Raw genomic sequence first — 13,840 nt, 5'->3', positions numbered from 1 at the left:
TGTTCTAATAGCTTATTAATCTCAGTCAGTGCATTTGACTCTGCACAAGACAGTCCACCTGCTGGAGATGGATTAATCTGTGTTTGCTTGTTGATGCTGTCATTGGAAGAGTCTCAAGGGTTTATCAGTAGAGCAAGTGTGCATAATAAATATGCATTCACTTTATATAGCATAACTTTGTTCCTTACTTGAATCTCTGTATCAGTGTAAAAATTCCCCTTTGGAAGTGGAGACACTTTACAAAATCTTTGGAACACCTGAACAGTAATATTGCAGTATGTTCTAGTTTCTTTAACAGCCTTGTGTGATGCTCAGCTTTGGGTGGTCTTATTTTCATATTTTAATTAGGAAAAAATTACCAGTCTTCAGGATTTATTTTCTTAGAAAGAAAACAAGCAACAAAGCCTTAATTCTGCTTTGATTGACATAATAGATTCAGATATAATGGATGGACAACTCTATTTGTGTTGGAAATTTTTCTTCATGCCAGATTAGAGCAAAAAGTCATAGAATGCTCTATTTTGCACAACAGAAAACTGAAAATCCTGATGATATTTTATACTTCCTTATTGCCCATTACTGCTTGGGCTCCCTTTCAGACTGCAGGTGCTATGATCTGTCTGATCCTTTCTTCCTGCTTCTGCTGGATAAGCAGTACTGAAGAGCGAATAGTAACACTAGTTTTGTTGCTGTTAGCTTTCTCATCCAACTTCTTCTCTTGTTTGATATAATCTATGATACAATAGTAGCACAAACGATTTCTGCTCCTTAAAAACCATACACCAAGAAATTTACTAGTGGCTGAGACCCTCTAAAATTGAATTTATCAGCTGATAAATTGTGTTATAGAACTGTCTTGTTTTTCTTTAGTACCTCAGTGCTTCTGTTTGGGAAAAAAGAATGATGAGCTGACACTATATTTGATTAAATTTTTTTTGTTTAGTTATTTTATCTCATTTCCTCTTTTGTGTTCTGTATCACTTCTTACATAATAAGATTCGTATGTCTGTATTTCTATCTTCTGCATATTGTATTAGAAAGAAAACATTTTAAAAGTTACATTATTCTTCTGTCCAAGGTACGAATTAAATTTCAGTATTCAAATTACTCAGATTTAAAAAAAAAAAAAGGAAAGATTAAACAATCCCTAAAAACAATTTAGCCATAATATGCTTTGAAGTGTGACACTTCAACTATAATAGCATCAGATTTAACTCTGACTCAGCCAAGAATGGAGTGTAGCTATAAACCTATGCTTGCTATAGGAACACTGCCACTGCTTTTCTGTAACTTGCCTGCTTGTTTACCTCTGTCCAGCCTGGGAAGGGTTGCTTCAGTTTAGTTCCCTGTTCATGTTTCTACAGTCTGAGAATTTTATGTTTTCTGGAGTGCTGAGGTTGTCGTAGGAGACCTGTTTGTGTGTGTGCACGTACACCTGCAGAGAAATGAGCAGGCATGCATGCATGAAATGTAGGTATATGAGTGAGGAAATTAAAGCTGGAGCGCTCTAAAATCCATCAGTCTCATCATGCAGGTGGAACCCTTGGTCAGGTGAGGCTGCTCCCCATGCTGCACTGGGTTTTACACTTTGCTCCCCCCCAGTCGTATCTGTAGGCCCCTGAGCTTGTTTGATCCCGCTAGATACACAGTGCAATCCATAGGAAATTTTGCAGCGTGTTGGAATGCATTTCGGGGAAGCATTACTGTGGGGAGGATGACAAAAGTGCAGTCTTCAACCTCTTTTCCACATCTTAATGTATTTCTGTGTGCTAAAATACTAGCTGCTTTGAAATAAAACTTTACCCAAGAGACATCCAACACTTTGTGCATATTTTCCCAGACCATTTTGTTTCATTTGTTTTTGAGCAACTTTAAGAGCTTTCTCCTGTGCCATTGTTCCTCTTTGATTTTGTGCGATGCCTGATCTAAAGCCGGTGTGCGTGCCGTCCTCTGGGTACGCGTTGCTGTGGGTCTTGCTCTTGATGTTTTTGGCCTCTGGCATATGAACACCTGGATTCATTAATCTTGTGCTGCCTGATGTCCCACACAGATTTAATAAGAGTGGAGCAAAAGCTGTGTCCCTCCCTCAGTTCCCTTTCACTGTCTCTTTCTTGTGTTGGGACCGCCTGTTTGATGTGCTGGGGCTGTGACGTGTAGCTGGTCCCGTCTGCTTGGGTCTGCAGGTGAAGGAGCTGTCTGCTGCTGCCTATGGAGATCCTGGAGAAAGAAATGCCTGAACGGACACTTGCTCACACACTACCCTCTGCTAGTGCAAACAGTTGGTAGGAAGACATCTAACATTTGAGTATCAAGTAACAAAATGGGTTGACTAAAAGACAAAAATTGTGCTTGCTTTAGCATGACTGGAGGCAGGACTCAGACTAACTGAGCTGTGTGGTGAGCATGAGGAGCTGCCATGGATAGAGGCATGGTGTTGTCTGGCAGATTCAGGAAAACGTGAAGTCAGCTCACTTCTTGTGTAAGTGCCTGTGCTGAGGTCCATGAACATTCAGAACCAAATACTATGAAGTACACGTTCTTACTAAGGCGGTTAACAAACATTAGCAGATACTCTTCCAATGCTTGAGGTGATATCTTTTTCCTGATAACAAGGTACTGCAATGTTTACTCTGCAGGAGTCAGCAGGCTGCTGGTGAGTGAGCAGCCAGTGCACATCCCATCAAAGGAACCGATGGAGTCTGGCACGGTGGGATCATCCCTGACTGCTGCTTCTGCCATGTGTAGGCTGTTATTAGAGGAGATGGAGGTTTGGAGAAGTGGTTGATGAAAAGCAGGATCCAGGCTGAATGAGTTGGAGATTTAGGCGATCGGAAGTGATAAAAGCTGTTGCTTTCAGAAGATGAAATATGATAGTATAGTTGGGAAAGAAGTTGGGAGAATTCCTAGGCTGTGGGCTGAAGCAACCAGTTGTCACCTCCAATAAAAAGATTAAGCCTCCAAATTCTCCAGAATGCTTTCACTATCTTTCTCAGGCTTGAAGGATCTACACTTACCAGTTTACTTCATAGAAAGGTTTTCATACGATAAAAGTATGAATTCTTAGGATGCCTTCCCCTGAAATAGTTTTAATTTTGTGCATTTTAACACAGAGTTCTTACAATCCAGTTGATGGAGAATTTATCCTATGGCATCAGCTCAAATAGTTATTTACCTTTCTTGCTGAGCACTTTCTTCATCTTTTTATTCTGGCACTAGCTTATTGAACAGTATTTTTCTCTTACTTCTGCTATAAGATGAAGCATGTTGTGTGACTTCCAAATAGGAGCTTCAGGTCTCCAGCAGAGTAGGTTGCAATTTATCCAGTCCCTCAAGACTGATTGAGTGTTCTCCAATATAGAGACCAAAAGGTGAGTTTGTGTTGAAAAAAAAGGGGCGGGGGGAAGAAGTGAGTACTGCTGCTGTTTCTGCTCAGCTTCCCTGAGTTAGCAGTATTTGGTGCCTCTCAGAGACTTGGCTCTTGGGATTGCTTGTCACTCCTTGGGCTCCATACCAGTATAGATAGTTGTTCCAAATGGATGTCCTAGATGAATCTTTTAGGGTTCCCTCTTATAAAGATCCCTGATGTGAGTGGGCTCCACTTTTATGCAGAGATTGTGAAGCTGATCCTTTTTATTTTCTTTCTTTCTTTTTGCCTATAGCCAACCCCCTCAGAAAAGATCAGATGAACAAAGCTGCTTGAATGAATGGTGACATGTATAGTTTCAATGTGGAGCAAAATACCTTTTCATAAAGAGCTTTCTAAGTGGCCTAGCAACAGCTCATTAGTGTTCAGATACTCAGCTGAACACCTTGACCCTCACACTGGCGTAGGAAGATGCTTAGAAAGGCAACAATAGTTCCTTTCTCTAGTCAGCAGCAAAGTGGAAGGGGTACTCCAAAAGCAGCTTTTCTTTGCTGCCCAGAAAAACCTCAAGGGATGGAGAAAAGGAAGAATTGTGCAGGATAAAGTATATGGCAAGTTAACTTGGTATGTCCTGTTACAACCTGCTAATATCAGTGTCTTCCCATTTAACCTAGGGTGGACAGAGCTGGCTCTGCATATGGAGCAATGAAACCTTGTGCTGTTCTGCATTATGGAGATGTGATGTTTCAGAGCAGTTTGCACAAGATACTCGGGAATATTGAAGATCAGGCCCAGAGCAACGCATTTCCATTCTTTACATGGCCTTGGTTGGAAGAGGTTAAAATTGCGTTGGTTACTCCTGGATTTATGTGTACAGGGATGTACCAACAAGAGAAAATGTATTCCTTTTAGTGCTTTTGGCTTTTTGCCCCTTGTCATGACACTGGAAATGAGCTCCATATTAAAAAATATTTTTTCTAAATGCTTTCCAGAATGAGACATTTCGACTACTTTACATCTTTCCAGAGAAGAAGTCTTTTTTAATAGAAGTTGCTGTAATTCAGTGAGGCCAAATTTAGTCACACAGTAGGATAGATAATTATCCATTTTTAAAAATTTCTTGTCCTTTTGCTTGCAGCTAGATCACTTCTTTAAATAAACAAGGAAAATTCAGATTTTTTTATAGTAGAAGAATAAATTGCTGCTGAATGTATATTCTTTCTTGTTAAAACATCAGCTGGTAACAGACTATGTAAATGAACCTGCCTTTGAAAGTAGTAAAAATGTATTGGGGATCTTTCTGGTGATGGTAGAATCCTTATAGAGATAAACTGGAGTGTACAGATCTCCATGGTCCTGTGTCTGGTGAGACAAAAAGGCATATTTGAATGTGAGCTATCAATGCACCCTTGCAGCAAAGAAGACCACCAGCATCCTGGGCTGCATTAAGAGGAGCGTCACCAGCAGGTTGAGGGAGGTGATCCTTCCCCTCTGCTCAGCACTGATGTGTCCAGCTCTGGCCTCTGCAGTACGAGAGAGACATGGACATACTGGAGTGAGTCCAGTGAAAGTCCATGAAGATATTGAAGGGCTGGAGCACCTGACATGGGAGGAGAGGCTGAGAGAGCTGGGATCATTTAGCCTGGAAAAGAGAAGGGTCAGGGGGATCATATCAATATATGTAAATACCAGATGAGGGAGGTAAAGAAGGGGGAGCCAGAATCTTCTCAGTGGTATCTTGTGATAGGACAAGAGGCAAATGGGCACAAACTGAAATACAGGAAATTCTATTTAAACATAAGAAAAAACTTTTTTACTGTGAGGTCTTGCTGTGAGGTCAAACACTGGCACAGGTTGCCCTGAGAGGTTGTGGAGCCTCTGTCTTTGGAGGCATTCAAAACCCATCTGGACAAGGTCTCAAGCAACCTGCTCTAATTGGCCCTCCTTTGAGGAGTGGGGTTGGACTAGATGATCCAGAGGTCACATCGAACCTCAGCCTTCAAATCTTATGACTCTACGTTCCCTAAATCCAAGCAGAAGTTACGAAGTACAGTATGTGGAAGACTAGTAAGTGTAATTTTTTCTTTTTTTTTTTTTTTTTTTGGTGATGCTTGCAAATATTTCAAAGGGTAGATTTCTGTAATATAGTTTAGATAGTAGAGCTTCCAAAGTCATTATGGAAAGATAGAAGATTTTTTTTTTTTCAGGCACGTGGTTTTCATTCTTCTATACCACCTGCCATATATTCAAGCATTCATTCGTCTAGTTCAGAATTGCATTGTATGAAGTATCTTGAATTGCTGTGATGAATATTTTGTTGTTGGGTTTTTTTGGTTTGTTTTGTTTGTTTTAGTGTTTGGCTAATGTGTTGCCAAAAATGAGGGCTGTGTTAGGTCTCTCTCTTTCATAATGATATCTTTGACTGATAGTATCCATAGCAGTCTTGCTTAAGTGAATTGTTTTTAATGACGTGATCCAGTGCATGTTGAAATTATAATGGAAAAGATACTGTTGGCTGACCATTAGATTAGACTGTAAGAGTGCTGAAAAAGAAGTAGGTTTTACATATTTTTTATAAAAAAGCATACAGACTTCATGTTTTGTTCTTGTTGAAGGAAAGTTGCTGTTGCATTTAATTTATAAAGTAAATGGTAATGCTTTCTTGTCTTGTTAGCATCAGGCCCAGTAATCTATTTTTGCAAACAGTGGGCAATAAACTGTCTACCACAAACTGAGGTTCTGGCAAAAGAGTATGTGGGCAGTATGTTTTGTTTTTTTAATGGGATGCAATATTGTGCCATGAATGAAGCATTATCTACATTTAAATCGGAGAGGGAAAAAAACTAAGTAGTTTAGTAACTCCATAGTAACTCCTTACCATAACATTTTTGAGAGGGTGCAGTAACATTTGGAAACCTTTTTAATAGTTTGCTGCCTTTTAGGAAATCAATAATTTTAAAATTACTTCAATGTCTCTAGTTCATAAAATAAACTCTGCATACTTGAAAGAGAAATATAAAAGTATCTTGTCAAAGAAAACAAAGCAGGATACAAACATTCTGCAATAGTGTAATTGTAATGTTTTTTAAAAAATTGGTGTCTTTAAGGCACAGTTCAGACTTAAACATATCACATTCATGAATGCATAAGAGAGGCAAGGAAGAATGCCACTTGGCATTCTTCTTCCAAGAAGCTAGCTGCTGCTTTGGCAGCAATGTTATATCAGTGTGATGAGATTATTAAAGATTTAATATAGAAAGGCAGAAAATCCCTGTTTTATGCATGCCATCATATCCTGGCTGACTTTCTCTTTTAATATTGGTTTCATTTTTTGGTTATGCTTCAGACTGTGCCTGTGAACAAAACAGCCTTCTTCATCAAAAGCCCCACCAAACCAAAAAACCCTGAAATTAAAGATAGACAAATTGCTTTAAAGTTCAAGTTCTTTTTGAGATTGGGACTTGGGCATATGGGAAAATGCCATGCTATTTTTTTCATTCGGTAAGTTGTTTGGGAAGTCAGAAGTATATAGCTCTGCGTATTGTGAGGGGGAGGGGAAAGGGGGAGAGAGAAAGGGACAACTTATAATCTTCAGGGAAGATCTAACAGATCTGATTTTCCATCTTCCCTTACAAGAAGTAGTAACAAGAGAAGACACTTTAAAATTTCAATATCAAAACCTTGAAAACTAGCATGCATCTTGTTTGCCAGGTCATGAAGAGTGATATGCATTTAAAATGCAGTGTTGTCTCCAGGGTTTTTAGAAGTTTTTTTTTTTTCTTTTAATTTACATTGCTTTTGCTGAAGTTTTGTAAATGGAATGACTAGATCAGTGATGATACTCATTTACTTTTTTGTGTTGCATGAAAGAATTAAAAAAGGCAAACATACCATTTTATATAACTCAGTACTCTTTCAGAATCCATTCCTCACATACTAAAAATGCCTTTGGGAAGTTGCATTCCATATTGTGTTAGATTGAAAACTGCCTTTCGGTTGCATACTTTATGTACACTATGACTAATTTTAAGTTAGTGTATATCTGGAGGAATATTAACCTTGTTTATAAATACCATTATACAGTTTGCCTACCTGTGTAGTTTTTGCTAGGTTTCTCAGTTTCATTTCAATTTTCTCATCAATAAAGAAATAACTAATAGATTTAAGGCAATATGAGTGTTAGTTCATTTGCAAATTTGTCTTCAAGTTCAGCTACTTATGTTAGTAAATAGGTGAATAAATGGCTTAATTTTGTCCTAGATTCTCCTGTGGAATGAGGCACTCTAACGCAAGCACTGAAAATCAGGGTTGTCCACTGCGGGCTTGAGACTACGTGTCATCCCACCAGAAGTCATAAAAATGTGGATAACTCCTGAAGATAACTTCCAGTAATGAGGCATTATTTTTGGGGAAAAAAATTTTTTTACTGTCTTCATAGAGAAGTGGTATTATCTGGATCATCCTGGAATAGGGCAGCAGTATCTGTGAAGTAGAATCCAGTTCTGATCATGTCTGATTCAGAACAGTTGCCTTTTCCACAGCTGTAAATAGTCCACAGAAGACTACCTTCACAAAAATGTAGATATTTCCCCCCTTTTCTTTACCAATGGTCAGTTTACATTGATTGATTCTCAAAGTTACTGTTGAAAATATGTTGTAACACCCTCTGCATGGTGAAAGTCTGCTCTCGTTGCTGTCTCAAGGCTTGAGGTGGAGTTTGGACTCCGGAAATCCTGCAGTCAGTGCTGTAGCATCAGTGGGTTTGATGAATAACTTGTTGGTCTCATTTTATGGTAATTCAAGTTAAGTATTAACCCTGGATTCATTGACAACTTGTATCTGAAGCTTTTGGGTTAAGATGCCCTGTCTTCCCTAAAACAGACATGCAAAAGTGCCTATTTAGATACAACCTGCTTTCAATAAACAAAGTAATGGAGTTTTCTGAGCCTTTTCTAAATGAGTATGATTGTGTTTAATCAAACTTTTGTTTTTGTTTTGACTGTAGAATGCAGAACCATGCAAAGAACAGTTAATTATGCCTTCATCCTAAATGTAATGGAATACATTATAGCTTTCCCAGTAAATATAATAGAGAAGCAAGCCTTTCTCTGGGCTTTTTTTCTTCTAAATTAATGTCTAATCCCACTTGGAAAAAGCATTGCTCCTCATGCAGCCTGCTGAGCATCACTTTACAATGAGGTTTCATCACAGTGGATATTGCTATAATAGGCTATAAGACCCTTCCTCCTCCCCCCGCCTTCATCAGCCCGTAGAATCACTGGCCTACATTTTTTGGAAGTATCTGGGGATTTTGAACGCCTCAGTTTGGGATGTCCAGTCTGAGGCCTCTTGAGTAACTGCATCTTTGAGAAGGCCCATCCTGGTGCTTATCCAATAAAGACTTTCACATTGAAGTAGCTAAGAAATCAAAATCAGTGTCATTTTTTTCCTTTTAATTTAGCTTTTATTCCCTGTGTTCCTACTGATAAGAAGCCGTATTTGTTGATGGGATTTTTTTCTCCTGTTCCTTGAAGGCAAGATCCTTTCTTACCCGCTTAGCAGGAAGCGTCAGAGGTGGAGGAGTGGCTTGGCACGTAGGAATTCAGGATTCAAATCCCTGCTTTGGCAAAGGCAGCGTGTGCTCATTGGGGAAGTCAGTCAGTGCCTGCCTGAGCATCCCGTCTGTGAAATGGTGATAGCGCGTCTTAGCTACACCAGGATGTTGTGGGAATAAATTGAATTAATATGTGTGAAGATCTAAGACCCCCGAGCATCCTTGAAGCATGGTCCTTCAAATACTAGAAAGTTTTCTAGCATTTCCTTCCCAGTGTAAACACAAACTTTTCTCTCCCAGGCAATTCCTTTTCCATCAGCTTATAGGGCAGAGTAGACAGGTTATGGGTGAGAGTAATCTGGGAAGGGAGTAATCTGTGCCAGTAGCACGTCTCCATAGCAGACTTTCATACGCGCGCACGAGGCCTGTTTCTAGCCCAAGCTCTCTAGTTGTTTACTAGTGAGAGAAAATGTCATGTGTACAGTCTTTGCTTTTGAGTATTTAGAAAAAGTTTTAAAAAAAACTCTAGAAAAGGCTCCCCCGATGACTTTTAAAGGTGTGATAACATTTGTTAATCAGTTCTTTATATTGATGTTCCAGGTGGGCAAATTGAGAGAGAAAATCCAAGAGGTGAAGCAGGAAAGGGAGCAGGAGCAGCACAAGCACACCGCCTATGTTTCCGAGCTGAAAGCCAAGCTCCACGAGGAGAAAATGAAGGAGCTTCAGGGCGTCCGGGAGCTCCTGATCCGGCAGCATGAGCAGGAGGTCGCGCGGATGGCAAAAATTAAGGACGGTGAAATCCAGCGTTTGCAGTCAACGGTAAACGTTCTGCGGGACGGGGCAGCCGACAAGGTGAAAACAGCGCTGCTAAACGAAGCGAAGGAGGAGGCTCGGAAAGCCTTCGACAGCGAACGAATGAAGCTGCAGCAGGAGATCTTGGAGCTGAAATCTGGCAAAAAGCAGCTTGAGGAAGCTTTGAACAACATTATGCAGGCGGATAAAATGAAGGCCGCTGACCTGCGCACAGCTTATCAGTCCCATCAGGAGGAGATTAACAGAATAAAACGTGAATGCGAGAGGGATATCCGCAGGCTGGTAAGTTTACATTAAGTAATCCATATTTCAGTTTACAGCAGCAATAAATTTATTACTGTATCTGCCCACAAACGAGTATCAGACCTGTTTTGCAGTAACATCTTGCATCACTGCTGGCTGGTACAATAGCTGCTATTTCCACCATTTCCTCTTCCTTAGAGCACCCATGCGCCACGGTTCCCCGACTGGCCTGACCTAATCCATAGCTTTATGCCCCATCAAATAGCATATGAATGAGCCAAAACTTTCCATGGTGAGTTTTCTCAAATAAAAAATAAATTGACCTTCCCTTTCCTACTTGCCTGAACTATATTTCCCTACAAGGTCCCCGTGATCAGAGCAGTCAGGCATTGTTCGTTTTGCAAGGAAAAACACCTTTGTGAGATGGGGAAACTAAGCTTTCAGAGAGATTTTATGTTTTTATGTGGGGAACCAATCATACTGAACCCAGACGATGTCTCTGCTCCTTCTGAAACATTCTCCAGGTTGTTCAGTTTTAAGAATTGTTGCTATTTCCTCTGTTTTTATAGAATTTGTTTGCCTATTGTGCCTTTTAAGGGTGGAAAAATTCGGGCCTAGGGTAGCAGGCTTCTTCATGCCTCATAGGACTTCAGCACAGATGACAAACTGCTTTGTTTCTATAAAACAGAAGAACAAACAGTATTTCCTAACAAGAGATGCTGTGAATATTTCAAACTCTGCTGCTTTGTAAAATGTAAAGAATCTATAAGATGGACTGTACTTGGTAGTACATTACAGCAGTTTATCATCAAAGGACATTCCTGTTTGGTACCATGATGCCTTCCATGTGTATGCCAAGGTGTGGTGGTTAAACTGGCTGAACTAGCAGCACGATAGGTATGCAAATGCAATCTAAAATTATAATAATATATAAAATATTTACCTCAAGAAGGCTGGACTTTAAAATATCAGCTTTGTTAAGCAAAAATATTTTACCAGTTCATGTTCATGCAGCTATTTTGTTGTCTAAGTATCCCTTAGGAAAAATGGTGGTGAGGGCAAGCTACAAACAAGTAACTGTTTTGCGGTGGTGATTTCTGTCTGAGGCAATGAAAGCTTTTAATACAGTTAATATTTGTGCTTTAAATAAATTGGATATCGATCAACTCTCAGAAGACGTCACTTTCTTGATTAAAGACAGCTGCAGAAATTAGCAATGAGAGTTTTTTGAGAGTGTAATTTCTTTCGTATTTTGTTCCATACTACAAATTTATAATCTTAAAATCATGGCTGTAAAGTAAAGGTAACTTTAAAACTGGTAAAAAGGAGAAACGGTTGCTACGTTGTGGCCTGTGTTTTTCTAGAGCATGGCCTATAGTTAAATTTAACTTTCTGAAGCTCGAGAAATAATGAGGTGAGGCATGTGTCTGTGCACCCCGGGCTCTGTCGTCGTAGGCTGCTTCAGTAAACACGCCTGCCTTTTGCCTTTTTATTGCCTTCCAGTTTATGAATTTCAATTTTGTCATGAAATTGTATGCATTGTTTTTATGGAAGACAAGTGTTTCTTCTAGGAATTCATAATAATATAGGCAGTTTTTGTCATAGAGTTGTTATCACATATCACAGCCTTTAACATCAGGGTGATGTAAAAAATGATGCACAATTCCTAGATGCCTCTGTCTTCCTCTGTAAATCTGGGATTATATAATCGGATTAGATTATGGAATCACTATATTCCCCTCTTCCCCCACTTTAATTAGTGAAAAGGGGAGTTTGCCTTCAATTTTGAATACAGCAATCAGCTGTAGGTTTGGGGTATTTGGTTTCTTTAGTTTCTAGTCTTGTGCAAGTGTTATCATTAATATTAGGGCAGTTCTATAACTGAGCTTCAGTAAATGTGCTTTTAAAGGGTGTATGTGTTGTATTTTATGGCAGTATTAAGAGAAAAGTATATTTGGTCTTAATGGCCTAAGTGCACAGGCCATACTGTAATTCAAATTCAGACAGAGTATTTTGGGATTCAGTCTCTGATTGTCTTGTCAGACTTGGTAGTTTTATCTTGTATTTTTAGGTCACAGATTAGTTTTCCAGGTTTATTTTTTCATATAGATAATATTGCAGCTTAAAAAAAAAGTTAGTATTTTTTAATGTTGATTTTAATACCCTTGACTAATTTGAGCCAAATCTTGCTTTTTCTTGGCTTTCAGTACAAAAACAAAGAAGAAAAAGGAAAAAAACAATTTATTGTCTATGAATAAATGGATACAATTACATTATGTATGTAAGCAGCCAGACTTATATTGTACAAATGGCAGTGTTTAAAAATTATGGTCTGCCACTTTTGAAGTTTTCTTCAGAGTTTTGAATTGAGCTACAGAAAATACCCTGTGAGCCTTCTTCATACAAACAAGATGAATGATGACAGTGCTAGTGCCTAATATGGGAAAGTAATATAACTGTTTGTCAGAGTATAAAACTCTTTTTCTGTGTGTAGTATGAAATTGCATGCGAATTTGTCAATTTGTCAGACTTCATATAACAGTGGTATAAATTAACTTAAAAAATATATGCATGAGCAATGTGCTGGCAACTAAGAAACTGAAAGTAAAACTAGCTAGTAACTGGAGAGTAAAGGGAAACAGAGATGATTTAAAAGTAAAGAGACAGCTTGAAAATAAGAAAGCAGTAACAATTTTTTCCAGTGATTTTTTTTTTTAGTGCTTTCTGCATAGTTTTGTTGCTCTGTGAGCTTAGTAGAAAAACTATGCTGATAGAGGTTCAGATACTTAAAAGTAGAAATAAAAATTAGTGCAAACAGGAAAAAAGAAGGGAAAAAAACCCCAGAAATAACAAATTGTGGTGGAAAATACTCTGCTTCAAGGGAAAAGGTTCAAGCCTGGTTCGCTGTTTCAAGGTTTTCAAACAAGCATATGCAAAATCATAATTGCACTTTTTTATTTGGGGAACCTCAGTATAAACTGCCCTAAAGCAATACACTTTGCTGAGAGCTGCATAGGCAAGTGTGTATGTACGTAAATCACTCTTTATCACCAGACTTCTGTTCTGATAGCATGCTTGTAAGTAGTATGTCTCGTTCCCCTCTGAGGTCTGGGCTGATGCAAGATAAATTTAATCCAGTCTGATTTAATGTGAAGAGAAGTTTTGTTTATTAAGTAGCTTAAGGAGAAGAACTGTGCTATAATGAGGGCATTTAATGTTTTACTCGAATTTAAAAATACACAAAATAACAGTATATTTTGGTCGATTTTTCTTGGGCCTATGTTAAAATTGTAGTTTAGCTGACTTACTCAGCTGTAAAATAAGGTATAAAGTTAAAAGTTTCCAGTGGAAAGTAAAGTTTGCCTCTTTTGCCTTGAATCAGCCAACATGGTGTATTCACATGGAAGGCCACAAGCCAACCTTATTCTGTTAGCAGCATACCCGTGAAAGAGGGCATGAATAGTATATCATATTAGTTAGAAGTTTCATTCATTACAGGGCTGTGTGAATAGAGGTTTTAACAGGCCATTACTTGGCATTTTTTTAGATATGCTTTTTGCAGAGGTATGAACAGTGGACTCTTTACAGTGCTTGCTTTGGAAAGTAATGCAAGAAAGAATCACTAAATGTATATTGAATTACGTTGTTTCATGCCCCCCAAAATCACTGCAAAAGATTCCATTGCTCTCATTCTGTGCATAAGTGAATTAGATTTGCTTATTTCAATTGTACGCTCAAATAACCTTACAAAATTTTCTAAAGACTGATGTGAATCTGTTACTGCAGATTCATACTCTTAAGGAAACAATCTTCATGCTATTAATGGAATCAAAGTAAAAATAACTGCTTTTTAGGAGCAGTCCTGA

At 38.6% G+C, this 13,840-nt stretch overlaps 1 protein-coding gene across 1 annotated transcript in view; it reads left to right on the top strand.

The window, feature by feature from the left end:
- Positions 1-13,840, top strand: part of JAKMIP1 (janus kinase and microtubule interacting protein 1) — a 131,962-nt gene that overhangs the window by 40,286 nt on the left and 77,836 nt on the right. The window contains exon 4 of the mRNA XM_026122004.2: positions 9,519-10,013. Within this exon, the coding sequence (XP_025977789.1) occupies positions 9,519-10,013 (495 nt within the window). The remainder of the gene's footprint in view (positions 1-9,518; positions 10,014-13,840) is intronic.

This window comes from Dromaius novaehollandiae, chromosome 4, assembly GCF_036370855.1.
Source record: "Dromaius novaehollandiae isolate bDroNov1 chromosome 4, bDroNov1.hap1, whole genome shotgun sequence".
NCBI classification, from domain to species: Eukaryota; Metazoa; Chordata; class Aves; order Casuariiformes; family Dromaiidae; genus Dromaius; species Dromaius novaehollandiae.
This window is presented reverse-complemented; position numbering and strand designations above follow the sequence as displayed.